Genomic DNA, 27,428 nt, shown 5'->3' on the forward strand with positions numbered 1-27,428 from the left:
ATCTCAAAAATGGGTCCACTTGACTTGAGATGTAGACCTTTTCTAACACTGAGTGAAAAGTATTTTAAGGCAATATATTTCTGATGCTGTCAACGTCTTACCTTTCATAACTTCACAATTTTACTGCACAGGTGTTATTTTATGCCCTTTCTTTCCTCGACGTAAGAATCTGTATCAAGAAGCTGCATGGATAGTTCAGCGCAACTTGAAAGTGGGTCTATCCAAAATCCAGAGTAGAGAGACTAGGGAGACTTCAGCTACAAAATTACAAGTAACTTCAGTTATAGAATGTCACTTCTTGGGGGGGGGGGGGGGGAAATGATCATATATACAGTCAGCTTCTAAAAGCAGTTTAAAATATCTGGGTATCCAAAGGTTTGATATCCTGCTAATCATAAAAGTTGCTGCAATGTTCTAAACAAAATGTTCTCTGTAGTTAATTGAACCTGTAAAGTAGCACTGCTTAGTGCTTAGTAGCAGTGACACTCCATATTTTTAATTTTTGTTTGTAGTTGCTGAAATAAAATAGCCATCATATAAATTAACTTCAGAATACTATTAATTTCTTCTGTTTTCTTACCTGAGTATATTATACCTGCAATTATTTTCCAGAAGGTGATGAGGCTGACTTAAAACAGGCAGTGCACATGTTACGCTATTTGGATTCTAACCAAAAAGATTGTTCATTGTGTTTTTTGTTCTTTTCTAAATGCATTTTCATGGAGAAATGAGGGATATAGTCTATCATTAACAGCTAGTATGTGGCACCTCTTAGTTCAGAAGCCACGTTTCTAACTTGGAAGGATGAATTGCACTTCCTTTGGGGATAGACGACAGTAGAAAATTAATTCCACAACTTGAGTATTTATTTGGCTCTGTGTGTGTGACTGGAACCTAACTAGCATAAAAAGGACATGCTGCTGCTTAGATATTTTGTATTCTTACAAGTTTGATGGAAACTTTCACTGGAAAAGGAATAGAGTTGCTGCACTAGGTTGTTTGACCTGAAATAGCTCTTAAAATACGTTTAGCTTATTATTCACCACAACATACCTGCGAATAAATGTTACTATTCCACGATCTTAAAATCAGTATGTTCTGCATTGAGTTTAAAGTTGCATTTAAATTTAGTTTAAACTTGAGTTAAAACTAATCATCAGTAAATTATTTGCTATGGACCTCTTGAATATTAGCTCATCCTTTCAGTTTTACGAAGTTGCACTTTAGCTGTTTAATTTGAGTGTTTTTTTCACATGTTATGTGGAACCCTTATGAGACAGACTACTTATAGTTGAGCTTTTTCCCAAGTCGGAAGTAAAAGCATCCTAGTTATCTTACGAGGAACCTAGTTCTAGAGCAGTTATATGATACTGTTTTTAGTTCAAGTCACTAATTTGATTTAATACCTCCAGGTGTAGAGGTGAGGAGGAAAAAATGAAGCTCTATAGCAGGCTGAGGATGTTTGATTTAAGACACAGCCATGAATCTTCTATTTGGTCATAAATTCTGATTCTGAAAAGCCATCCTTGTTAGGTGTTCCCACTTTTTTCATCCAACATGCTTACAGAAGTCTAGTCTTCAGAGAAGAGCAAGACTGACAGAGGCTATAGCTGAGTATATTGGAGTCAAAGTCAATATGCAAATGAAGAGAGAAATCAGTTATCTGAATAACTAAGTGATAGTGTCTCTCTCTCTCTCTTTTTTTTTTTTGATTCTTCTCCGTCAGTGTTGTCTCTTATTTGACATATTTAGACAATAATTCTCTGGAAGGTCGATCCGTTCCCATTCTCTTCTGTTGTGCCTTGTGTAAATGGTATACTTCAGCAGCAATTCTTTGGAATTTTCTTCCATATTTTAGTTACAGCTGTGTATTTTGTGTAAATATGTGCACCTATACACAGAGCCCAAAGAGGGAAGAGGCGCCATGCAACTGTAATGTGACTCAGCCAAGGAAAGCAAGCTAACATTGTTCACAGTAGGTCAAAAGTTCCAAGAGTACCATAACATAAGCTATTGGAGAAACAATAGACACATTTTCTCAAATATCCAAACCTTAAAAGGTCTAATGAAAATGCAACATCTTAAAAATTAAGAACTGTCATCTCCTCTGGAAAGGTGGAGTTGCTCTACCTTTATGCTACAAAAGCAAGGTTAATTGGTTTGTTCTATCAGCATAGGCTAAGAAATGTGGTATTAGTGGACACCTTGGTTCTTATATGTATCTAGCTATTAGGTATCTAGCACTATGTATCTGTTTGTTCTGCTGTGGAACAAAGGTTGAAAGTTTAGGTGGAATTTCCCCAAAAAATTATGCAATGCGGGGGGCAGTTACCATGTACGTTACTGTCTCATTTTTAGGATAGTGGCCACCTTAGATAAAGGTGACTAAAGTACTTGGAGAAGAGAAGAAAGCAAAGAGCACTGGCTCTTATTTTAAGCAAGATGAAAAGAGCAGTAAAGCAGGTGAGCAGTCCTCTGGACTGTAGAGAGGGGCTGTAGTTATTCACACCTTGGTAAAAGGGGAAACAAATTCTTGTTCCCTTGCAGTCCTGTTCAGTGACTTGGCTCTAGGCAGAAAAAGGAGCTTTTTAGAATGCATGTTTCTCCTGTTCTTAATCTTTTTCCTACCTATCGTAATGACTTAGTAATGTATGAAAGCATGCAGTTGTGTAAGCTTTCAACAGTTTTTGGCTTAGTGTCATTTGCTGATTAGGAGTAGAGAATACACACAGTCAAACATAGCAAGATCTTTAAATGAGATGCTATATCCGGTCTTCTCTGAAAGAGTGAGCTGGGAGAAAAGGGGTTTTACGTGCTGTGAACTGAGAAGCAGCATTTCTTAAGAAGAATCATGCAATGCAAAAATCTCTGTAACAAAATACACGTTTCTGTGACTTATCTGTAAAGTAGTTTTGTTTTGAAGTAATAGTGGTTAAACTGCTTTCCTTCTCAGATGATCTGCTTTTCAAGCACGTTGTGAATGTTGCATGTGCTTCCTTTAACTAAAATGTACCATATGGCCTTGTGCCTCTGTCACAATCAGTGGAATGCACTAAATTGTTACCTCTTATGCACCATTGACTGAGTTGCTGAGTGCAGTCACAGAAATTATATTTGTGATGACTCAGTGTTTAAAATAAGTAGATTTTTTGATCATCTAATCTGTGCGTGCTCTTTGTCTGGTAGTGAGCACGTAACTTACTGGCTAATGCAGATCCATCTTGGTGGTGATTTATTTTGAAGACAATATCACTTTTCTTGATAGTTTGTTCCACTGGTTGAATACAGTCACACGCAAAACATTTCAACTTTTAATCTAAAACTTGATATATCCTCTTTTATGCCACTGTTATAGTCCTTTATTACCTTATATTTTCCTAGCATGAAATACCTTCATGACAGTCATCCCAACTTTTGTCTTCCTTTAATAAGATAAGTTGAACTCTTTGCATCTGTGATGCTTTCTCTGGCCCAAAGATCATTTTTGACAGCTTTACAATTGTCTGCAGTTTCTGAACATCCTTTTTCAAGAAGTAGATACAGCACTCAACACCCATCTTTCAGATACAGAAAGCTGCTACTCTGCACTGTCCTGCTTATAAATCTATAGTTTGTGTTAGCCTTTTAAGAGTAATGCACTGTAAGTTCATTTGGGGGGCTGGGGGAGGGAGGAACAGAGTTCTTGCTCTCCACGATACTGACTCTCATATTTTAGTTTAATGGCCTACATTCTTTGTTCTTCTATGTGGAACTTGCATTTGGCTATATTAAAACTTCCTTTTTAATGGAATCAATTTACCTGCCAAGGAAGATTGTTTTGTCTTACCACTTCCACTGCTGTCATACAAATATTTTGTTTGTGATGATTTTTAGCAGTGGTCTTAAACTCATGAGCAAAATGCAGAGTAGCATCAAGGCTTGGTACCAGTTCTGGTATAATTCTGTTAAAAGCAGAACTCCTCTTAATGATTTCCACCTCACTGCTTGAGATGTGGAAATTATGTGAAGCTTTGTCAGCCAAACCTTAATCTTCTGCAGTAAGTGTTTATATTGCGTATTGCATTGCACTCTTTTCCAGTTGGAGCACATCAGATAATGTGACTGGTAGAAGTCTGTCACATTTACCTGTGGTTATATTTATTAACTTATCCTGTCTCAAAGAACTCTTAAATGATAGGAATTACGTTCCTGTTCCTTTTATTAGTAGAATTTCATTTACCAGTGTTAGATATGGAGCTAGCCATCTGTAAATGTACAGATACTCTATTTAAAAAAAAAAAAAAATCAAAAAGCTTATCACTCTTATACTCTTCTGAAGTTTGTTAATAGTTAACACCAGGGGAGCAGGAGCTTTTTAAGATCGGTAGGATTCTAACTGTTCATCTCTAATGAACATTCTTTAATCTCATCAGTGAGGAAATTGGGAACTTTATTTTTATGATGCGAATACATCATTCTTTTTTCCAGTATGGAAGAGAAATAGTTGCTTTGTACTGTGTGTGGCTTTTGGTTTTTTGTTTTTGTGTTCTGTATCAGAAGATGTTACCATCCATTTAGCAATACCATGTTCCACATTCTAATTAAAACAAATGAAAATAACTATGACCATATGTCGTCGTTGTCGTCTTTAGTTTTGTCAGCCATATATTTTCCCTAATGGCTTTTTTTCCTTCATCAGTGTAAGTTTAGAAGTTAATCCATTTACTACTCTGTCATGTGTCTTTATGCTGTTGTATGATGATGAACCAGGTAGAAAGCTTGGTTTATATGAACAACTTGCTGTTCTAGCCAATAAGTATTTTATTTGAAAATCTGAGAAACTAGGTATTTTCATCAAACAGATTTTCCTAGCTCTAATTTGCGGAAATACCTTATCAAATATAAAAACGTTTAAGGTACTACAACAGTTTTTATTTTACTTTTGCAGTAGTAATAAATCTAAACATCACTTATTTTTAAAAATATTTTTACTGAAAAGTATGTATCTACATAGTTTTAAGATGAGTCATTTTTTGCTTCTGTAGATGTCATAAAAACTGACAAGATGGAAAAATTTCAAAAAAGTAGTATAACAGTAATTTTTAAACTCATGTACCCGATATTTATACCTCTAGGATAATTTTTCTTAATAAAACTTAACATTAGTGACTACAGCACTGCCTTTGCAAGAAAAGAAAGACAAACTAGTGTCTTTTACTGATATACCAATCTAGCAGACTCAAAGGATAGCTTCAAGTGTGTGTGTAATGTACATGTCTATAAATAATTTCAAATAAATAGCCAATATGCATTTCCTCCATTATGCATTTGTACATATCAGTTGTCAGAATCAGTCAACAGTTTTGTTAAACTATAGCCACATTATTTTAAAATCCTAATTTATTTTAGTGGCTGTTTATGTATTCAGAGTAATTCTTGCCTGCTGCAACATTCTTGTTGCAACATATGTTTTTGGGAGAGTTGATGCACAGTCAAAAAATTTAAATTACTTACAAGTGAAGATGAGAGTTTGAGTCTAAAAGTCATGACATACCATTAGAATTTTGCTATTGTCTAGAAAAAGTGCATGTTCAGGTCCTAACAGATAAAACTAAATCCTGTAGAGTTGTGCCTCTTAAAAGTTAACTTGTAGCTGAGTTGGTCCTGAAGTTAATGCACGTGAATTCAGTTTTAGCACTTTGATGGATCTGTGCCTTAGTTTCTCTTCTAGGAGTCTTTCGGTGCCTCCTACCCTACAAGGAGAAGAAGGATGCTGATCTATCCAATTGCTTCAGCATGAACTTGATTAGAAAGTTGTTATTGATTGTAGCAAAACTGTCCAGTTTTTAGCTGTTTGCTTAAATGTCTAATATTTGGATATAAGATGCCACACTTGATGTTCCATGTAGTCACTGTAGGATTACAAATTGAGCTTTCCCTTAATTAACTGTTTTTATTCTCTTATTATGGTAATTCAGCAGTCAGTTTTGTTTTATATTTCTTTTATTTTTTCCCTATATTTAAAATAAGGTTTTGTTAAATATTAGCATGCGACTATGGAGGTGGTTTTTGGGTTTTGGTTTGTTTTTAATAAAGCGTTCAGAATGGCAAGCCATACTTTGAGTCTCCACAAATAGGAGTTAAGAATGTAAATTTGAAAAGTAGGGAAAAACTCTCTGAGATAAAACAGTTACTGGGTTTGAAAGATTACAGTCGGTCTCTTGGGACGATGTGGAAAGATGTAAGAGCACAAACTGTTTAAATACAGAAGCCAGAAAAACCCACCCCAGCTTTAACTCTTCCCACTTAAAAATTAGTCCATACCCTTTGCAACAATTCAGTTGCTATAGCTGCCATCACATTTTTAGGAATAAGAAGTTTATGGGAAATTATAGCAATTAAGTTTAATCTGGAGAAAATGCTGCTTAGATTTAATTTGGCCCTTTTCTGCATTCAGAAAAGGCTTTGAAACTTCAGGAGGCTAGGGTTAGGGTGGAAGTATTGAAAAACGTATGTTTAAAAAAAAAAAAAAAAAAGCCTACCCATCTGTAACAAGTTAACAAAACAAGCTATCTGGTGTTTTCAACCAATCTGTGCTGCTTGGATAGTTGTTCTTTTTATATGTTGCCATTAATTTTTCTTCCATATTTGTTTACATCGTCCTGTGAGAAGACTTAGGAATTTCTAATAATTTCATTAATTTCCATTTAAATTCCAGAATGTAACAATATTTAAATTGAGGTAGAATCCCTGGTGACTGTTGCTGTTTATAGCTCATTGCCAGCTAATGCCACCTGAATCTCAGATCACCAAAAGTGTACAGTGCTTTCGGATCATCGTTCATCTGTCCAGGCTTGAAAAGTAATCTAACATAGTAAATCATATGAGAGTATATAATGAATTTCATGCATTCTTTTGTTGGTTAATCAACTTTACTTGGAACTCAGTTTTCAATGATCCATTTCAAAGACTGTTTTAGCTAGTAGAACAATCATTATAATTGTTAAAATACACCTCTGAAAATGAGAAAGCCTTGAGGGGCATTTAAGAGAGCAGAAATTTCAGGTTCTCATTAATGAATTAATGAAGGGATATTGCTTCTGGCTCCCTCTTAACACTTGTAAGAAACAGCTTGACAAGTGCTCTCAACAAAGCTAATAATCCAGAATGATTAGAGAACAGAGTGGAGGTAAATAACCTTATGTGACTGCCTATTCAATGGTGATTCTGAACCTATAATGAAACAAAAATAGTAATTAATTGCGTCTGTTTAGTTTTACAGTAAATCATTTTATATTAAATGACTGCCTTCATGTTGAATCCATTCAGTACTAAAGACTACTGTAGAGAATAGTACTCAATTCTTTATATTCTGACAGCACTTCTTTCTTAACCTAGAAAAAAATATTCAGATGTTCTCAGACCTTCAAGTTGTGAAAAAGTGTTTAAAGACATCTCGAGAATTGTATCTCGGTATATGCCTCAGAGTTTAGGAAAAAAATATTTTTTATGATACTAGTTAGAGGGTCTAAAGGCTTATCCATTTACTGTGCACTGCTCTTGGTTTGGTAATGGATGCCATAGAGCATTTCTATATGGACAAGTTAGGAATAGCAGGAGAATGGAAGAGAGGAGTTCACAGTTTTGAGCTACCTTAGATTTCATGTTGTTCTCCGGTAGTTCTCTCTAATCCTACTGAATTGATGTTATTTTTTTTAATATAGTTTGATGCTGTTATAGTTGTTTGCTATTTGTTTTTAAAACCATTCTTGTACAAAGAGCTTTCAGATAAGACTGCTCTTAGTCATTAAAATGACATCATTTAAAATTTGTAAACATTTATGAATCCTCATTAACTACAAAACTGCTGACATAAAAGCTGTCACTGAACACATCTGTGTAGGAGGAAATAAGATGGCTGGATGCTGCCTTTTTAAACTGACAAATTTTTTTTATTACAAAACAGACTGCAGTAGAATTGGAAATGCATATGAATACAGAACATGTTATGCCTTACTCCTAACTACGCTTACTTTCTTTGCTAACCTAAATTAACCATTTAGAGTAACAGTTTCACTTCTGTCTCTTTTCTCTTATTTTTAGTAACTATCCCTACATTTATTCATGTGCCTAATTGTGCTGTCATTTTTCCCTCAATACTTTAGCTCTTATACCATACATGTTTCCTGTGTCATCATCTGAATCAACATGTAAAGTATGCTGTATTTTTATACTAGCACTTTCATTCTTACTGTTCAGGATAAATGAAAGCAATTCAATTACGATAATTGCAGTCATATGTTTTCCCAACACATTGTGTTAAGGCTGTGGTATTATCTGTGTTGTTTTAAAGGATCTGTAAAACTTTCATCAAGAATCTATAGAATTTCATTTGGAAAAGTAAGTGTAGATACAGAAAAGCTGAGGGACTTTAATGTATCCCGTTTTTGGGTTACTTGTATTTTATTGCGTTTTACATATGCACACAGATTATCAAATTTCTCCCCTTGCCACCCAACACTCTTATTTTTCTACTTCCTGTTCTTCTTCTGCTCCTTATTTTTGAGTGTAAAACATGTGTTCTATCCAAGTATGACCACCTGAGGGGGTTTTAATCAGTTTCTGTTTCTCCTCTGCACAGTCCCTTCAGTCTGAATATGTTCAGTACTAAAGCCTTGCTGCTTCGGTGAAACCTGCTGGGCTCTTAAAAATATAAGTCCATTGTGAAGAACTAAAGGAAAGAAACTGCTCATTCAGAGGAATAGTCTTCACTCCAAGATATGTTAAAATCTTCAACACCAAGACGAGACTTCCTAACAGCCAGAAATTTCTGGTTAATGACTACTACAGATGCACTAAAGTTGAATTTATGGCGATTACTACCCCATGTTATACACAGATTTAAAACTTTAATGCTGAGACAGCTTGAGGATATTTTTAATGAGTTTAATACATTTATAACTCATGTACAGTGTTAAAATATGTATTAAGGGACTATTTTGATAAGCAATACATGTATAAAAATTATGTAAAAATTAGAATATATTTTAGCGTTCCTCAATTCTTTGCTACCAAAATGTGTATTTCAATGATATTTTAGGTATTTATCTAGAAGATATGAAAAGTTGTTTTTATGAGCAAGAAGGTTTTTTTGTTTTATGGGTCCATCATTGTTGCTTAAAGCCTAATGTAATTACTTTTTCACTAGTTGGTCTTGTGATAACTTAATGGAAGTCTAACTAGTGAGACACTAATTACTATATGATCAACTGAAAGCACTTGAGACGTAGTCTGCTTTCTACTTTCAGCTGCTGATATCTCAGAAGGAAAACAAAGGGAAAATGTTTGAGATATAATGCAATTTACATCTTCCATTGTAAAGAGAAAGTAATTTAGCTGATGGTTCTTTGATACAATTAACGCTTCCCTTAATTTGTCTTAAAGGAATGTTTTAACTTTTCAATGTACAATGTAAAATTTTGCTGTGCAATATATACAGCACCAATAAAGGAAGATGAAATTTAAGCTTGATAAGAATGTGTATATAGAGTGAATTTGGCAGAGTTGCATACTTACACATTTCTAAGCTACGTTTGGCAGGATATGTTCAGTTTCATTAGCAAAGCATATGAGAAGTTAATGTAGAAGTATATTAAACACTTTCACTTTTCAGCTGGACACTTCAGAAGCCTGTTTTTTAATTGGAATAATATTAACTATCTAGCTAATCATGATTAATCTGTGTCACAGAACAGTTTTGTCAGTAGTAAAGATGGTCTTGAATGCATAGTTTAATTGGGCTCAATTAGGGATGAAACTCTGAAAGAAAGTGTTGTAGTGAAGAACTAGAGATCACCTGCTAATCTTTCAGAACTCTGCAAGTGCATAGTCAGCAAAATTTTCTAAACAGCTGTGGTAACTTGATTTGTCACTCTAATTCAGAAGGCAAAAACAAAACAGAATTGTTGCCTATAAGTTCTGCCAATGTTTTTACAGAAACCTGAAAATAAAATTTGGTTGAATTGTCAGTCTTTGTTCCTGAAGACCTGTGAATGACCTGTATTTGCTCTGCAACTGAAGTTAAGATAAAATGGCGCTTTGTTTTTGGAAAAGTTCAGGTCAAAATTGCCGTGGAAAATTGCACTGAAAGTGGTAATAAGCAATACTGAGAGCAGCTATATAAATCACTGAATAAAATTTACATGCAATACTGTACTTTATCACAACTGTGTATATGCAACATATACACACACTAAGTAGCATATGTGTGTGCATATATATACAATATACTGTATATGAATTATAGTTTAATGGTAAGGTAATTCTACCTCCTACAAAGAATTTTGTCATGTATTTTGTTATAAATAGCTTTCCTTGATAAAGTATTGTTTTATTTTGAAATGTAGATACATATATATATATATATGACTAATTGATAATAAAATGCATATATCAGCCAGATTCCTATCTTGTTTCTTGGCCGTTCTTACTCATATCTTATGTTGATGTTTGAAATCTAATCATATTAATTTACATCAAACAAAAGCAGTTCTTTCAAACACCTTATTTCTGCTAAAGCTTATAAAGTGCTTATGAATAAGATGAAAGGTTGCAGAAAATAGTTTGATATCTCTTATAACTGATCTTTTTAGCTAAGAGTCTCAAATTTGCTTTGTATAGCATGAAGTCTGGCGTATTTAATCAAAGTGGCAATATTATAATGTAAAAGTTACGTTTCCAGATACCATAATTTAAAATCTGTATCTGAATTTTCTTGGACAGGGACCCTCGAGTGTCTCTTGAGCACGTGCAACAGTTTTATTTAGTCTCGCTAGCAGCAGGGTCTTTGTCCATGATGATCTGAAAGATCATGTTTTCATTTGGCTTTTTATCCTTTCTTACATGAAGAATTCATTTGATTTAAAAACTAATGACAAATGGTTCTAATGTGGTTTTGCTCTGCTGCATTTTCAGCAAATTTGTTGTGTTGCATGATTATTTTTCTACAGTACTTAATATTTCTGTCAGATAAGCCTGGACTGCAATATTTTTCTTTCATAATGATGTTGGATGGTGTACGTAACTGTTGCATAGCCACTCTAAAGGAACGGCAAAACGAGGACTAGAACAGAAGTTGCTGAAATGACCTAAATTCCAGTGTCAGTCTATTCCAATAGCACAGTAAAAGGCTTGTTCAGTTAATGGATACTGATTTGGATGGGTATAAACATAGAGCAAAAACAGCTTAAAAATATCTCTAGTTAATGTTGAAAGCAACCCTTTTATTCCCTGTTCCCCTCTTCTTTTAGACTTGCTTATATTGATTCACTATGATAAAAATGTAGTAAGTGCCAGCTAATGCGTAATGGATTTTTTGGGTTTTTAAAAAAATGCACGATAAATATAGTTAGTACCATCATGGAAAGAGTTTGTGGATGGTCAAAGCTTAGGAAGGTACTAGTGTCTTTAGAATCTTCTCACTCAAAGAAATGCCATGAATTTTGTTTTATATTCTCCGGTCACTCATCCTTGAACTTTACCTTTTTGTTGCTTCATGAATATATTTTCCCTTGTTATGTGAGAACAAGCTGTAGCACGTGCGGTTTTTACAAATCAGTTTGATAAACTTGAAAGGATGGACTAGATAAATGTAGAGGTCCCTAGGCCTGCAATTCTATGGCTAATGACTTATGAAACTCTTAATCATCTCATTAAAGTATTTAATGAGACGAAGCTTTTCAGTCAGATATTACGATTTTAGAGAATATTTTTTTTGAATTGCAATTCTGCAGAAAGAGGAAGATTTTAGTTTCTTGTAATAATGGTCTCTACTGACAACTAAACAATGAGAGGCCTCAAAAGGTTGACACTTGAGCTTTACACTATGAAGTGCAGCAGGAAAGAAATACGGTAATTAAAGGCCTTGTCAAGTAAGTCACTTAAGAATATCCTTAACCTGAAGCATAGGCCAATCTAATTAATTAAAAAGACCATAGATAATCATGACTGTAATTCATATTTGGATTGATTGTCCTGTCAATTACAAACATGAGCCTTTCTGTCAAATAAGATGTGCTGTTCTGCAACAAAATAATCCAATGACACAAATGAATTTCATTACCTTAATGAATTTATATTGTAATTACTTCTTAACATATTGGTGTTTTCATGTGTTAGTATCGTAAAATTAACTGTTATCTAAAAATACCTCATGTCTAAATATGTCTCTGGTCAATACACAGGTTATTCCTTATTAGCCGAGATTGATTACTTTTGTAGCCCATATGTAATCCCCATATAAAAGCAGTTTCTCTCTTTAACCTCTCTGCAAAACTAATTGATCAGAGTTCCTTTTCTGGAATGCTTCTGATAGAAACAAGTGTTTTTACTCAATTTCTTATTAAATCTTGTCCAGAGTACGGACAACTAACCCTGTCCCTATTTCAATAAAGCACTGTAGAGTATCTGGGGGACCCAACTCTTCTCCATTTGAAAGTAACTGTTAAGTCCTCTTTTTTTTTTTTTTTTCCCCTTCTCTCTTCCCTCCCCTCCCTCAATCAGCTTTAAGTATATAACCTTTCATTCAGCCCTATGGGAACTTAATTTCTGAATAAATTTTGGTGTGGGACTGTTAGAAAGGCTTCACTGATTTCCTCTTATCTGTGTACTTATTGAGACCCATATTCAACTCCAGCAGGACAGCAGTGCAGGATTTCCTGTTACAGAAGTCATGCTGACTCTTTCCCAACAGAAGTAAACTTGAGGTTGTTAATGAGCAGCTCTGCCATCTCGGCAGCTAGTGACAGACAGTAACTTTGTGTTGCACAAGCCAAGGTGTCTCTGTTTAAGTAAGAATCTTTCAGGCATGTTGTGATTGTCCTTTGTTATCCTTTCCACACAGAGCAAGTTAATGTATTTTGTGACAAACAGCCTACCATCTACATGAAGAGATGGTTTGCACTGAGTAGGCATATCCTTTTTGAAATGTTTGACTTTCATTGATGATGATGACTTTCATTGACTTACAGAATCTACAAACACATAAGCAGCTATTTGAATGAGATATGCCCCACCTAATCATGAATAGATGAATAACTTACTCCTGAGTATGTCTCGCCAGTCAGAATCAGGTAAGGAGTAAATGGTCTCCTACAGTCCTTTCCCATTTTAGTTATTTCATACTTGCCCTTGTGCAGCAATATATTCTGGGGAAAATGTTTCTCAAACTGCAGTGCTGATCCAGGTAAAGTAACTTCTTTCTCTTATCCAGGAAGAAAGAGCCTCTTTTTTTTTTCTTCCATTTAAAAAAAAAAAAAAAAAAAAAGCTTGTTTTAAGAACTGCTCTCATTCTGTTAATAATGTATTTTAATTTGGATGTTACTTGTTTAAACTAACAAATTTAAACAAACACAACCTAATATAACCCTTCTACCCATGAGGCAGAAAATCTTGAACTCCAGTCACTGGCAATAGCATTGTAGTGAATTGTTTTCTAATGTTTACAGTTTCTAGTGGCTCCTTGTAGCCTCATGCCTACTCATTTAATGTGTTCAGAGAGCTTTAGTTTTTCATACATAGTTTATTTAATTGCTGTAGTGAAATGGTGCCATAGCTGCTATTAAACAGAAAATAGACTTACTGGAAAACGAGTTCAATCTTTATAGAATTCTCTTCAGATGTGAGTTATGCATGTTTTTCCCAACTCATTAACCTCAAATCTTCATCATATATGTATCTAAGAAGGCAATGCCTTTTGGCTGCTAGGCAACGCAGCACATTCTTCAAGGTTGCACCTTTGTTAATGGTACAGAAGTTACCAATATTGAGATTTTAATATGTGTGCTCTTTTACTGCGATTTAGCTGTTGGAGAGCACTGCATGGGAGCGTGGTAGTGCAGATGGACTTTCCGATGATTATTCACTGGATGCATATCTGAAGGTCTGAAGTAACTTTAACATACACATCCATTCGTTTATCCCATCTTTCAGGTGGGACAGTAGATCAACAAGACTGAGTACTGTAGAAAGCTCCAGAAGGAAGACTGTTTCTTCATCTGGTGACAGCAGATAAGCTGTCCTCAGCAATGAAGAGGTTTTAGTTTTATATTCTGACCTAAACCCAAATTGTCCTGGGTATATGATACCTGCTCAATGTAGATGAACTAACCTCTTTGGGTTTTTTCATTGCAGGCATACCTCAGAAGAGGTAGTTGGATATCAGATGGCAACTGAATTTAAGTGAAGGGGTATGTCAGGTCTTTGAAACTGGTTTATGTTGTCCAGCCTCTGTGCCTCAGTGGGAGGAAAAGTAGGCCCTTCCTCTTCAGGAGACTGCTCCTTCCAGATCACCTATCCAGGTGATTACGAAGTAGCAATGTGACTCTCCCTATAGCTGAATTTCCTAGACTCAAATTCTCACATGCATTATACAGCCAGCCTCAGCTCTTTTTGTACCAATGTGATAGAGTCTGCCTGACCTTGTATGTAAGGATTCAATAAAGAGTGCTCTCATAAGCTGTGGAAGTGCAGGTTCTGCGCATCTCAGATGTTTAGAAATGTAAACAGTTTGACCTGTTAAGTGCATCAAGATGGCAGACCTAACAGATAAAAGACCTGACTTCTTCTGACAAACTCCTTTCTTTTGTGATTCAAAGTTCATCTAGACTTATGTTTGTTCTCGTCGCATGGAAAGGCTAGGAGACAGTGCACCTACTTATAAATCCTATTGTATTTGTGCATTGATTTAGGATCATAAGTCACTAGTAAAAGAAAGCTCTGGCTGAGTAGGAGGCTCCTAGGGCTAGGAGGGGATTCCCATATTCAATAAATGTTTTATTTGTGCTGAAACCCGAGTGAGTCATACACTGGGAATATGGGAAGGGGATTTTTTTTTAATATAATTACAATACAGAGAAATCTTCTCTCAGAACAGTCAGGTTGGCAATTTGGAGAGAAAAAGACAAAGGGAGAAGCAAGATGAGGGTGATCTTTTTGATCCTTCAGTGTTTTGGGTTTTAATCTGAGTGATTTGCAGGTTTAATTATTGTTACAGATTATTTTACCTGAGCTCTACTGTAAGTGCATTTAATGAATTAAACCATTTCAGTATTGCTTTATGTAAACAGCCTTGGTGAGATTAGATTGGCAAAAGGAGAAGCTGCGCTGTTTAGGCTTGTCACTTTAAACTGCGCTCATTGCTGTGCTGCAGGGTGGGGGCGGCAGAACCTTCTGAGCATCAAAAGGGAAACCGAAGTGTATTTCTGAAGTGACAAGTAACTCAGGCTCTTGCCTGAGAAAAGAAGGTATTTTAAGGGAGTCTGAACAGGCTTTGCCATTCGGAGCCTTGGGATTTCTCAGAAGATGGCTTCTAAACATAGTTTGTCCTTTATGGACAGTTTTGTTTGTTCGTTGGTTTTGTTTCCTTTTTGGCATGCACAGATTAGCCCCTTTGCCCACAGGTGTTCGCTTAACTCTATCTGCCACATTAAAAAGCTCCAGGCATCTTTTCTCATTCTCATGCTGTTCCTGCTAACCACCTGCTGGATCTGGCAAAAGGCTTTAGGGAACACACGCTGTTTGTGACAGCGCGTGTGGAACTTCTGACATGTTTTTATGTCCGATTCCTGCACCTGAAAGTCTAGTCAGAGGTCCACAGTGTTACTCATGCATGTAAGGACTCCAGCGTCATGAGTTGTCTCCAGTGAAAACCAATGAGTGATAGCTCCAGGACGGAAATAAACTATGAATTTTCATTTTATTTGCCATTCCCATTTCTTCATGTATTTACGAAGAAACATAAAACACGTAAGACTTATCAGCTCCCTGAAATAAGTACTGTCTTACCAAGGACCTGTATATCATATCTGAGAGAAATTTAATTTGGAAAGCATGTTGTTATTATAGACCAGTTCTAAAAGTAATTTTGAAAAAGTTTATAGAAGCATAGAACGCTTTCTAATAATAAAAATAAGATTTAAAAAACAGCTTAAGTGAATATCTAGGAGAGGAGTTTCTACAGTAAATGGATTGTGTTTGAGACAGAAGTGACGGAAATTGGTATTAGTTTGAAAGCTTGCATAAATGAAAGTTGCTGTGTAAATGTGTTAGAACCAAGAAAATGGTAAGGCAAAGAGAAGAGAGTCAGACTATAGTTGCAGTATTTCTGGAGCATGGTAGGGTTTTGGGTTTTTTTTCTTCTTTATTTAACAAGTTGAAAATCTGCTGAATAATTCATGAAGAGTGGAAGGGCTGAATCTTCCTGGAATGATATACAGTGTTCGTGGTGTGGCACAGAAACTGCAAAGCTTTGTATCAGTTGCTGCCGTTTCTGCTGCTGATTGCAAGGTGCTGCTGCTTTTGGCATTTTCACAGCTACAAAATCCTCAATCCTGCTGCTGTCTGCTAACAGCTCTCTGCGTCCTATGCACCCACTTACACAAGCTACAGTCTGTGGGATCTCTTGCTAGCTACCTGCGCTGGGCACTGCTGTTTGCTGGATCTTTGCTGCTAACTGCATTTTCTGGACCTAGCAGCTCGTTTGCCTGAAGCCTGCCTTTAGAGGCTGTTGATTGCACCTTCTCCCTTGTGTTTGGTGGGGCACTTCTGCAGCAGGATCTTCTGACCCAGGTGAGGATGGGATTTATGGGGAGAAGTCAAAACTGAGCCGCATTCAGCGAGATGCCCAACGCCTCTTCCTGGAGCGCTAGCTCGCCACTGCTGCTGCTCTGGGAGGACTCCTCCGGGACCCGCATCTTCCTGTCGCTGCTCTATGCGGCATTAGCTATCTCAGGGACCTTATCCAATGTGGTGGTCATCTACTTGGTCTTCTCCTTCAAGAAGCTGCAGACGACCAGCAACGCCTTCATCGTGAACGGCTGCGCCGCCGACCTGAGCATCTGTGCCCTGTGGATGCCCCAGGAGGCCGTGCTGGGGCTGCTGCCTCCCAACTCCTCTTCCCTTCGCTCGGTGGAGTACCGGCTGCTCCGAGGGGGGCTCCTCGGCCTTGGCCTCACCGTCTCCCTAGCCTCTCACCTGCTGGTGGCCTTCAACAGGTACGTGCTCATCACCAAGCTGCCCAGCGTCTACCAGGCCCTCTACCAGCGGAGGCACACGGGCTGCATGATCGGGCTCTCCTGGGTGCTCGCGCTGCTCCTGCTCCCGCTGCTGCCCGGCCTCTGGGCCCCGGCCGCTGCCCAGCAGCCGCCTCCGGGCCGGCAGGCGGACGGCGGCCCCCGCTACACCGCCCTGCTGCTGGCCCTGGCCGTGCTCAGCCAGACGGCGCTGCTGCTCCACTGCTACCTCGGCATCGTGCGGCGGGTGCGGGGCAGCGCCAAGCGGGTCAGCGTCCTCAACTTCCACCTGCTGCACCAGCTGCCCTTCCCTGCTGCCCCGCCGCCGCCCCGCCGCGCCCAGCGCCGCCTCAGCACCGTCTCCGTCCTGCTGCTCTGCTGCGTCTTCCTGCTGGGCACGCAGCCCCTGGTGTGGGTGAGCCTGCTGGGCTTCTTCCTGCCGCCCGCGCCGCCGGCGCTGCAGGCCGCCAGCTGGCTGCTGCTCTGCTCCCTCTCGGCCCTCAACCCGCTGCTCTACACGTGGCGCAGCGAGGAGTTCCGCCGGGCGGCGCGCTCCGTGCTGCCCCGCGCCGAGGCCGCCGCCGCCCCGCGCCCCGCCGCCGCCAACGCCAACGCGCCGCCCTGCCCGCAGCTGCCGCGGCGGCGGGGGACGGCGGCCAGCGCCGCACCCCGCTGAAGGGCGCCCCGCGCGGGTCCCCGCCGCCCCGCCCCGCCCAGACGTGGTGGCTGCGGAGGCGCCCGGGTGGCGGCGCTCGCGGGCCGAGGCCGGGCGGGAGGCCGCGCCCGGCCCCGCCCCCGCCTCGGGCCCGCTCCCGCCTGAGGCGGCGCGAAATGGCGGGCGCTGCCTGGCCGCGGCGGTGCCCGCCGTCGGAGAGCCGAGGCTTCTCCCGCCACGCCCGGTTCCCCTCCCGACTGAAATCCCGCAGTCCTCCCTTCCCTCCAGTGTCTCTGCCGCGATAAACTTCTTGCCGCGGCTGCCTTTCCGGGCGCCGGGGAAGGCGAGGGCCGTCGGTGCTCGCTGCCTCTCGGCTCCTCCGCCCGCGCAGCAGCGCCCATCGGCGGGGACGAGCCCCAAGGCTGGACTGAGAAGTCTGGGATAACTGGTAAATACTGCAGCATACGTAACTGCTTTCATTTTAAAGATTTCAATACAAGATAGGCAGCTGAACATCTCTCTTGAGGCTTAGTGCAAGTTTGTCTTTATGTAATCTATGTGATTCTTTCAGTATCTCTTTAAAATGGGCTCCCTGAAACACAAGGTTCACTTGTGAACAACGGATGAATGTCATGCCACCAAAAAAAAAAAAGAACTCTCCAAACAAACAAAACCCACCAAGGAACTATTTCCTTTCCCCCTTCCTTTATCATCCCTGCACCCCATGCGAGACCCTCCTTGAGCTTTCCCCTGGCAAACTTCTGCGTGATGCCACCTGTGGAAACTGTTACAAACAAACAAAAAACCTACCCTTTTAGTAGTTTTTTTTTTTTTTGGAAAACTCTCTAAATGAAACACACTTTGACAAAGGCCTCTGTCTATGGCAATGAACTAAGTGAAAAATAATGCAATATGGAGACTAGAGTTCTCTATCTAACCTTATCTATTCAATTACCAGTTTATGGTGTTTCCATTAAATGCATTATTGTTAAAGTGGGATTTCACAGCCTCTGCTAAATATAAAACGACAGATTCTCTGTAGCATTTGGAAAGGCATCAACTCCTCCCACTCAGAGCGGTGAGGGAAGTGGAGCTGCTCCGTGGTGAGTACTGCAGCCTCAAGATTTCTTTCAGGAATGGACCTGAAATTCTTTGGTTTTTTCTTCATCACTTGGCTGCTTGCTTCCTCTTTTGTGACACAGCTGATGCTGTTTCCGTGGTGGTGGTGGTGGTGGTGGTGGTACTTAGCACTCTTTGCCTTTTGTTACAGAAGACTGGAAGACGCTAATCCCACCCTAAATTCACGGGCACTGCTCATTAAGGCGATCAGAGCAGTAACATCTAAATCACGTCTGCTTGAGAAGGAGAATAGGGATGTGGGAGCATAGGAATTTGTTGCGTTGGGTGACCAGAATTATTAAAAGTTAGCAGCTCTCCTGATGATATTTGAGTGGTAAGACAATAACAAGGAAGGAACAGACGTATCATCCTCCACAAGGAGTAAACCTTATAGTCATAGGGCTGTATTTTAAAATGTTCTATGCTTTGCTTACCTTACCTGAAGTGGGTAAAGTTTCAGCAGAAACTGCTTTAAGAGGAAAGGAAGATTTCCTCTTTTCCTTTTTCATTTTTTTTTCCTTGGCCTAAAGCCTGTTGCGCAGCTGTGATGTATTTGAAATCCCCATACCACTGTTTTATTTTTCTAAATAACAAGTCGCCGTCATCACAGAAAAAATGCTGCTTCAAGTCAGGATTAAACCAAGGCAAGAAGCTGAGGCTTCAAAATGAAAACAAGAAAACACGTTTTGGCACGGAGAAACAACAAGTGAAAACAGCTTTTTATTCACTTTCAAGGACCTGGGGAAAAGTAAGAGAAGTTTCCTAGAGTCTGAAGTTCATGGAGCTTTTACAATCAGGTGTACCACCTGAGTGGCAATATCAGAAAGATTAGGAGGCCTAGCAAGGTAACATGAACATAGAAGACTTGCAAGATTTATTTTATTAACACTGTGCACGTATCTTGGAGAGTGGAGGATCGTCGTTCTAATTGCACCTCCTAATCAGTGACTGTGCTTTTGTTAGCTTTGTGGTGCAAATGCAGAAGAGGAAGAGCTCTTCCAGCCACCCCATTCCAGTTCTGGAAAACATTCAGAATTACTGCCAAAATAAAGCTAAACTTGGGGACACCCAGGGTTAAGATCTCATTCTACTATGAAGTAATTTTTGGGCCGGAACCCACCAAAGGATGAGCATTACCACTTCTCATGTGTCTAAAGGAACTGAAGACGTTTGGCAACCACAGTACTTGGGCCCATAAGCAAAAGAACAAACACTTAAAATGATTAGACTAAGTAACTTATTTTTAGCTATGAAACATGTTAGTCAGGAATTAAAGCAATAACCTGTTTCAAACTCAATGTCTGAACAACAGATAACTGGAACTTCTGGATTTGGTCCCTTGCAGAAGAGCATGCAAGTTAAATCTTAAATGCCTGTATTTTATATAGAAAATATTTTAAATGCAAACATGTATAAAATTGCTATTGTGTATAAAACTTCAGTCAGCTATCCTTATGCTATGCATTAATTCCAGAGACCAGCTGGAAATCTTTTGGAAAGTTTGATACAATTACATCTGACTGTAAATTTTTGACTGTTTTAATATACTCAGGTGACTTTAAAATAGCATTACATAGAAAAGAATTTAATTTAAAGTAATTACGAAAGAATAATTATCTTAACTTCAGATCTCAGTCTCTGAGGTATTACTGCTCAGAGAAGTCCTGTATGCCTTGTTCTACAGCCATATTCTTTGTATTTCCACAATATAAATACTCTATGGTAAATGATAGTGGAAGCTTGGCCTAGCTCAACTTCTTTTGGCTCTGTTACCAGCACCTCTTGGATGAGAAAACTATCTGATTCTCAGTTTTTGGCACCTCTGCTGTACTTTGTGCAGCTCATTCAAATGTGCCCGCTGCGGTTTGACTTTTCTGCAGTATGAACTTCTGTTGTGTTCAAACAACTAATTTACGTGTGCAGGGCTTATGTTACCAATTGTCCTTTAAAATGTTTCAATCAGCCAGTCCTTCAGGAGGTGTAAATGAAGATGGTGGGAGATGCCATCAGCCATTTAAGCAAAGTCCTCGTTTGCTCTGATACTCTGCCAAGCGAGTTGTTTTGAGCATGGCTTAAAACTTCCCTTCTTACAATGGCTGGTCAATTGGCTTCACATACTCTAGATGACGGGTGTAATCTAATCAAAACATTGGCTTTCTTTATACGATAGCGGAGCAGTCACGTTATTCACATGCAATAGGTGCCTAGTCCCTTGCTGTTTTGTCAGGGCCTCTGGAAAAGAGAGCAGCTATGAGCCAGCAATAGGCTGCACGAATGGTAGTGGCTACTACTATGGCTTAAAACCATCCATTTGGTACCGTGGCCTAAATAAGTGTAGTTCAGCCACTCCATTTCTGGTTTGCCCCTGCAGAAATACAGCCTTTCCCTATGGGATCTGTTCTTTGGAGATAAAACTGCGATGCATCGGAGTAACATCCAAAGACAGAAATATAGTTATTTGTGAAATAGTTTGAAGAGGGTGTTTGTGAACTTAGTTTGGATTAAATCTTTTGAAGTTACCCATAATTGAAAGTAGTTGTAAAGAGCTACTGAACGCCTTTGTGGAATCAGTTAACTACAATACTCTAAGGATCTTCACCAAAACTGGACAATCATTGCCCAAAGCAAAGGCACAGTAAAAATGTACAAGCAGCAAAATGAAGCTGGGAAAGCATGATGAAAGGAGACAGAGGTGTCAGGAGTGGGGCACAAACAGTGTGATGCTGAGAAGCAGCACAGAGAAAAAAGGCTGAAAGAAAAAGTTACCTGGGATAATTACAAAATAAACCATCGGTTTGACTCCGTATATGTGCTAGGAAGTAGGATTCTTTACTTTCCTTCATAAATCAAAGTTTCTTCAACTTTATTCTCAGTGTCTTTTAACACAGCATTCCACACACCAGCAACTTTTTATTAACCTCTTGAATCCAAAAGGCTCACAGTATGAATTGCATCAGCATGCTTATGGAGACTTCATTCAACATCATTACTGACATTATAAGCTGGAATAAGATCTTTGTTAACCTCCAGATTCAGTCAGCCATAAGCACATTGTGAACCTTTTTTTCTAACCACCAAATTGATGCTATTTTTAAAAAACCCACATACAGATTATTTTCAAATGAAGACATTTAAGTGTAGCATTTCATTAAAGGAAAAAGTGACAACATATACTTTACCCTTCTATTTCATCTTAAATCACATAACTAGATTATTGCAGTATTCTTTAAATTCAGAAGTCCCTTTTCCAAATGGGAGCGAAAATAGCTTTTCTCGTGACTTTAACTTCTAAGAAAGCTACTTTTTTTTTTGATCTTTTATGCTAGTCCTTTCCATGCGCTGTCACCGTTTTACCAGAGTAATAGTTTCTTTACTCTCCTTCTTTTTCTCTGAACTTCAGTATTTACTGTAAGCCCCTTCACTGAGGGACAGATGCTTGATCCTGCTGATCAGGGAATGACTCCCTGAGCAGTGTGAGTTTTGAGAAACAAATGTAAACTAGAACTGAAGAGTTGAGGGATGGATCCCAGATACTTAGATGTCTATCTAAGACTGAGTAGGAGTTGAAGGTGGTGGGTTTTTTTTTTTTTCTTGTGTAAAGCAGTGGTAAGACTTATTGCAGATATTCTCTGTGTTACTGATATTCCCATCTGATTAAGGCTGTTAAGAAGCTGGAGGTAATGTAGGAAAACGCCACACACAGTCTGACAACTGGAGAAGTTAAAGAGCTTGTTGTGATTAACTTTTAAAAAGTGACGTTGTTATGGAATGCGCGCCTTTATGCAAGTATTCAAACCAGTACGTTACTATACAAGGTGATCTGTTGGTCTTTTCTGGCCTGAACTCAGAGGAAAATAACTCTGGTTTATGGATGTGGACCACCTCTTATATATCGGCTATGAGTTCACTGTGAAAGAAAAGATTTCCTGTGTAGTCTCTGCCCTATACCTAGCCCAGACAAGTATTGAGGTCATTCATGAAATGAACTAGAAACAGAATAACCCTGGAAAAAAAACCCGCTTGTGGCTGCTTTCTGGCCTGAAGCTTTGAGCTTCTGAAGAAAAATAACTGCTGCAGGAGGATTAACTGTTTGGCAAGCTATAGGATATCTTACCCTGCAACCCCACATAAAGGTTACCGTAAGTATAGAGCCAAGCTTTTTAGACTCGTTCTGAGGGAGAGCAAACTACCTGTCGGAAGGGGAGCTCAACCCCAGCAAGGGAGCCGTGTAGCACCACAGGCCTCACCGTGCTGAATTGTGCCTCTGTGGGACAGTGGGTTGAAGTAACGAATAACAAAAATGTCTCTGCTAAAACTTACGGCATTCTTTAAATGCCTTTTTTTCCCTGTACTCTTGAAATCAACCTCTGCTTCAAAGTTTTTCGTGCTTCTTTAGAAGTGACAGCAGATGAAACCCATATATGTATTAATTAAAAAAGAAACACCGCAGCAGAAAGAAATCTCATTCCTACTGAACACTACCAGCTCCTGTGATTCAGGGACCAAGGTTACTATTTAAAAGGTTCAGGCAAGAGCAAGGTTGCCTTGTGTTCGGGAGCAGGCCTACAGAGTCGGCCATCTTAGAGCCCTACTACAGGTGGATGCGGCATTTGTCTTCTTTTCTGAATGACGCTCTGGTTGTGTTCGTCTCTGACACTGCAGCTGGAGAAGGTGTTAACATTCATGAAAAACAGCTGTATGAACTGTTCTCGGTGAGGCCAAACGTCTATCGTTGCCGCAGGACTTGGCCGCTACGTTCCCTATGTCCCTAGGGACTCAGAGCAGCTGAGTGAGGAAAGTGGAAGTGTAGCGCTGGGGGTGAAACAGCAGAGGCTGCCATGCCTGGAAGAGATATCTTTGATATCTTGTTATTTTCTTCATGGCTTCGTGAAGCTAACACTTTTGATGGGAATTTCTTATAGCTGTCTTAAGGCTGTCTGGATTCTTCACCTGTCCTGTGACGTTCTCACAAATATGCAAATGCAAATATGCTTTAGGCAAGAGCTGTATCCATCCTGATTTTTCCTGAAACTGATGACATGATGAAGATGCAACACCACTCTCAAAGTAATAAAGTGAACATTAACAACAGAAGCAAGCTATAAAAGAGGCTCGAGAGATAAAAGTTAGTGAATCAAACAATAAACTGGAGTTTTGCAAAGTGTTTCACAACTTTTGCTTCTTTTATGCTTCAGTGAGGTATCAGTGAAATATTCTCTTTGGTTTTTTTATGCCTCCTTCATCTTTCTTACTTCACTGTACCTCACTGCCGAAACAACCTCTTTCTTTAGCACTGACCTTTATGTTCTTCCATAAAACACTGTTTCTGTGGTTCCTTGTAAACTTTATCTTTCATTCTAAGACAGTGAAATTACTTTGATTTCTGCAGTAGTGTTGTAGCTGTGCCGATAGGAGCAGTAAGGTTTGAACAGAGGTAATATCTAGAAATAACGTTGAGACATTTGAGTAGTACTTCCTCATCTTTACATTTGGATGCTATTTCTCTGTACGGGTTTCCTCCTTTTGTCTTCCATTGTATTTTATAGTGTCACTGAAGGAGTCTCCACTTCCATAAAAATTTCCCATTCAGTTAATACTTTTCTACAAAGGTAGTGGAAAAACCTTGCAGGATTTGAAATATGCAACTATGTTAATTCAGTTCTTCCAGTCAGCATAACTGCCTCTCTTTCATTTAAGAGGACACCTTGCTTTACTGTAGGTTAGGTTTTTTTAATTTGTGGCATTATCTCTCTTAGGCTTATTAAATCAGAGAGTTGGTAGACTGCAACGTAGAAAAACAAGAGGGCAGCCTCACTGCTGCTTTCAACTGGCTTCAAGGAAAAGAGGGTTTTCATAGCTCTTGCTGTGACAATCATATTTTTTTGTATGGTGTTAAGACAGTGGAATTTTCTGTCATGTTAAAAAAACTAATATAGCAGGAACACAAAAAAATTATTCGCTGTACATGAGGGATAAATGTAAGCTCTCTGGATTCTGCAATAGATATCTTGCTTGGCTCTTTTGCTGTTTATTGTAACTGTTATGTACATATTAACAGAATCAGGAAGGTCACATTCAAATATAACAAATGATGGATCTGAGCTGAATTAAAGGCATGAATTAATTTTCTTCCATCTCATGCATCATTAAATATTGCTATTGTACCTTCCACTGATTATCCATATTATACCTGTCACCTGATAGCAACCACGGTCGTTATGGTAATGTCAAGATTATAATTATAGTCCCTTCTGCAATGTAGTCATGCTATGCTAAAAAATGTATCTTTGAGATGGTAACATCCCAAGCTTGGTCTCAGCCCAAACATAAGAATGCACCTTGAGATTTTTGAGGAAAAAATATTTTATTTCTAATTTATTAACAGTCAAGGAAAACTGTATATATGTACATATGTATACATATATTAAAACAATATAGATATATATGGCCTTTCTAACTACATTTTTACTTCAGTTGAGATAAGCAAATTTGTCCAGACTTCTTATGCCTTGCTGAATATCCCTTATCCCTGACTGAGTTTGGGAATTTAAGAATGAAAAAAGCCCTGCAAACGACTCAGGGATCAAAGAACTCGCATAAGGACATGCTGGGCAGCATGGGTCAATGTATTAGACGAGGCTGACGAAACCAGACCTCGTGTGGTTTCTGTGATACAGCACACAAATGCCCCAGATGTTCTGACTGTAACTACTGTGGCCTGTACCGCAGCAGGCCTCTGAAGGCCTGAACCTCGCCAGGGAACCCGAGCCAGGAGCTCTGGGAGTTGCGTGTTTGGGAGACTGCAGATTGCCGGTAACCGTACAGGTAGACGGAAGATTTACCAGAGGATAAAAGATGCAATTTCAGAGAATGATTTGATTTCTGTAGAGCCTAAGGACAGAACTCTGAGAATAAATTTAAAGTCATTATCTAATATCTTCTTCAGGTTTTCTTACCATTTTCTTTTAGATTTGGCAGACAATCGCTCATTCAATTCTGAAGAAAAAAATTTCTCTCATATGTATATCAATATATAAAATAATTATCTTCTCAAATGTAGAAAGCCTCTAAGGAAACCATATTTAAGACTCTGTGTGCATGCAACTCTGGGGGCAAATAGTTCAAAAGGAAAAAGCCACAGAAAGTAAAAACTAAAGGTCTTTTAATCACCTTCTCATTTAGTGACATCTAACACTAAGTATTATGTTAAGTTAATGAGTAAAATAGCTAATTATTATAAGAAGTTAATTTTATCCCTAATTTGAAAGTTATTGTGATCCCTTTAGAATGATACATGCACGTTTTTATCTTTAAATGAGATATCTGTAGAAATACTGGGATATAGTTCTGTTGCCTGTTCCCATCACTTATACAGTACTATATTGAAATATTACTATTTATTAATTGATTTTGAAAACAAAGAAAGCTGGTGTGGTTTTTTAAAGTTTTTGGTAGTATTTTGACATCAAATTTTGGGTTCAAGCATTAACGTACAAAGCTATTTATGTACGAGTTACTCCTCAGCTGGCAAGATTACCTGTTATGTAAATACTTCCATTTGAATAGTTTACGAACAAACACTTGAGGAGAATATCTGTTAAAACTTTCAGTGATCATGAGTTTGTCTGCAGATGTTAAGCAAGGGTGTCTGATGCTAGTGGGTGCTCCCAGCCGTGAAAATAGCTGTTTCTGTATACTCTTTAGGAACAGAAGGATGCTAGCCTGCGACCTTCCCTTTTACAGTGGCCAGGCAACCAGTATGAAAAAAAAGCAAACTGACTGAGTCATTCTGCCTCATGCAAGCCAGCTGAAAAAGGCTACCACTAGTTCATCCCTTTAAAATCTGCATATACATGCCACCTTGACATGCTGAGTTGCAAATTTTCCTCGTATACCTTCACAGATTTCAAGTGAGTTGTGTGAAAAGGAATAAGGGCAGTGGAGTCTCAACGAGTTTGTTAATTATTTAGGTATTTATTTGTAATTATTTAGGTGTTATTTTACCCTAGTCATTTAAGAAGTTATGTTGATTAATAGGAATTCATGGAAAACCTTTGTTTTCAGAAGCAAGAGTCTGAAGACTTGACTGTTTTACTGCTATCCATTGCTGTGCGTTAGCGGTGAGAGGTTTGTGTAATGGTGCCAGTGTCTATGGAAATGAACTTTGTTCATGAGACACAGCAGGAAGTACCCCTTTCCAGCTGTAAAGAGCGTGTCAGTGAATTAGGAAGACAAGATGAGGAAAATTAGAATGGATACTGTATATTCTTGGCTCATGAGAAACTGCCTAGGGCATAAGCGAGACCCAAACCTGAGGAGACTTTGTCCGCTGTTCTGCTGCAGCCTTTGCAATGAGAAGACAGCTTTAAGAGGACTGGATTTGTTGTTACAGGCTTGCATATAGGCAGGTCCTGTATATATTTCAAAGACAGATGAAAGCCAGACACCTGTGAGTATGTCTCAGACTCCAGATGAATACAGGGGAAGCCATTACCTCAGAAGGGTTCCTGTTTGAAGCAGCCTCTCTCAAGGAGATGTAGTGGATCATTTTGTGTCTTCTGCTCTGCACCTCTCAAAAAAGAAAAAAAAGAAGAAAGAAAAAAGTC

The 27,428-nt window shown here is 38.8% G+C and overlaps 3 protein-coding genes across 11 annotated transcripts in view; all 3 read left to right on the forward strand.

Annotated features, from left to right (window-relative positions):
- Positions 1 to 10,444, forward strand: part of CDC14A (cell division cycle 14A) — a 64,706-nt gene extending 54,262 nt beyond the window's left edge. For 4 of the 8 annotated variants that reach the window (XM_068952262.1, XM_068952259.1, XM_068952258.1 and 1 more), the window contains exon 16: positions 8,621 to 10,441. In XM_068952262.1, the coding sequence (XP_068808363.1) occupies positions 8,621 to 8,650 (30 nt within the window). In that variant the 3' untranslated portion in view covers positions 8,651 to 10,441. Of the gene's footprint in view, positions 1 to 8,620 lie in introns of all 8 variants that reach the window. The other 4 variants (XM_068952260.1, XM_068952261.1, XM_068952256.1 and 1 more) reach the window with 2 other exon arrangements.
- Positions 10,445 to 15,889: 5,445 nt separating this feature from the next.
- Positions 15,890 to 17,724, forward strand: GPR88 (G protein-coupled receptor 88). Its single transcript, XM_009686021.2, has one exon. It carries the CDS (start codon positions 16,657 to 16,659, stop codon positions 17,722 to 17,724), a length of 1,068 nt encoding a protein of 355 aa, XP_009684316.2. The 5' UTR covers positions 15,890 to 16,656.
- Positions 17,725 to 17,856: 132 nt separating this feature from the next.
- Positions 17,857 to 27,428, forward strand: part of VCAM1 (vascular cell adhesion molecule 1) — a 42,410-nt gene continuing 32,838 nt past the window's right edge. The window contains exon 1 of one of the 2 annotated variants that reach the window (XM_068952267.1): positions 17,857 to 18,151. The gene's annotated coding sequence lies outside the window, so the exon portion shown is untranslated. The remainder of the gene's footprint in view (positions 18,152 to 27,428) is intronic. The other variant, XM_068952268.1, reaches the window with a different exon arrangement.

Source organism: Struthio camelus, chromosome 8 (assembly GCF_040807025.1).
Source record: "Struthio camelus isolate bStrCam1 chromosome 8, bStrCam1.hap1, whole genome shotgun sequence".
In the NCBI taxonomy this organism is placed as follows: domain Eukaryota; kingdom Metazoa; phylum Chordata; class Aves; order Struthioniformes; family Struthionidae; genus Struthio; species Struthio camelus.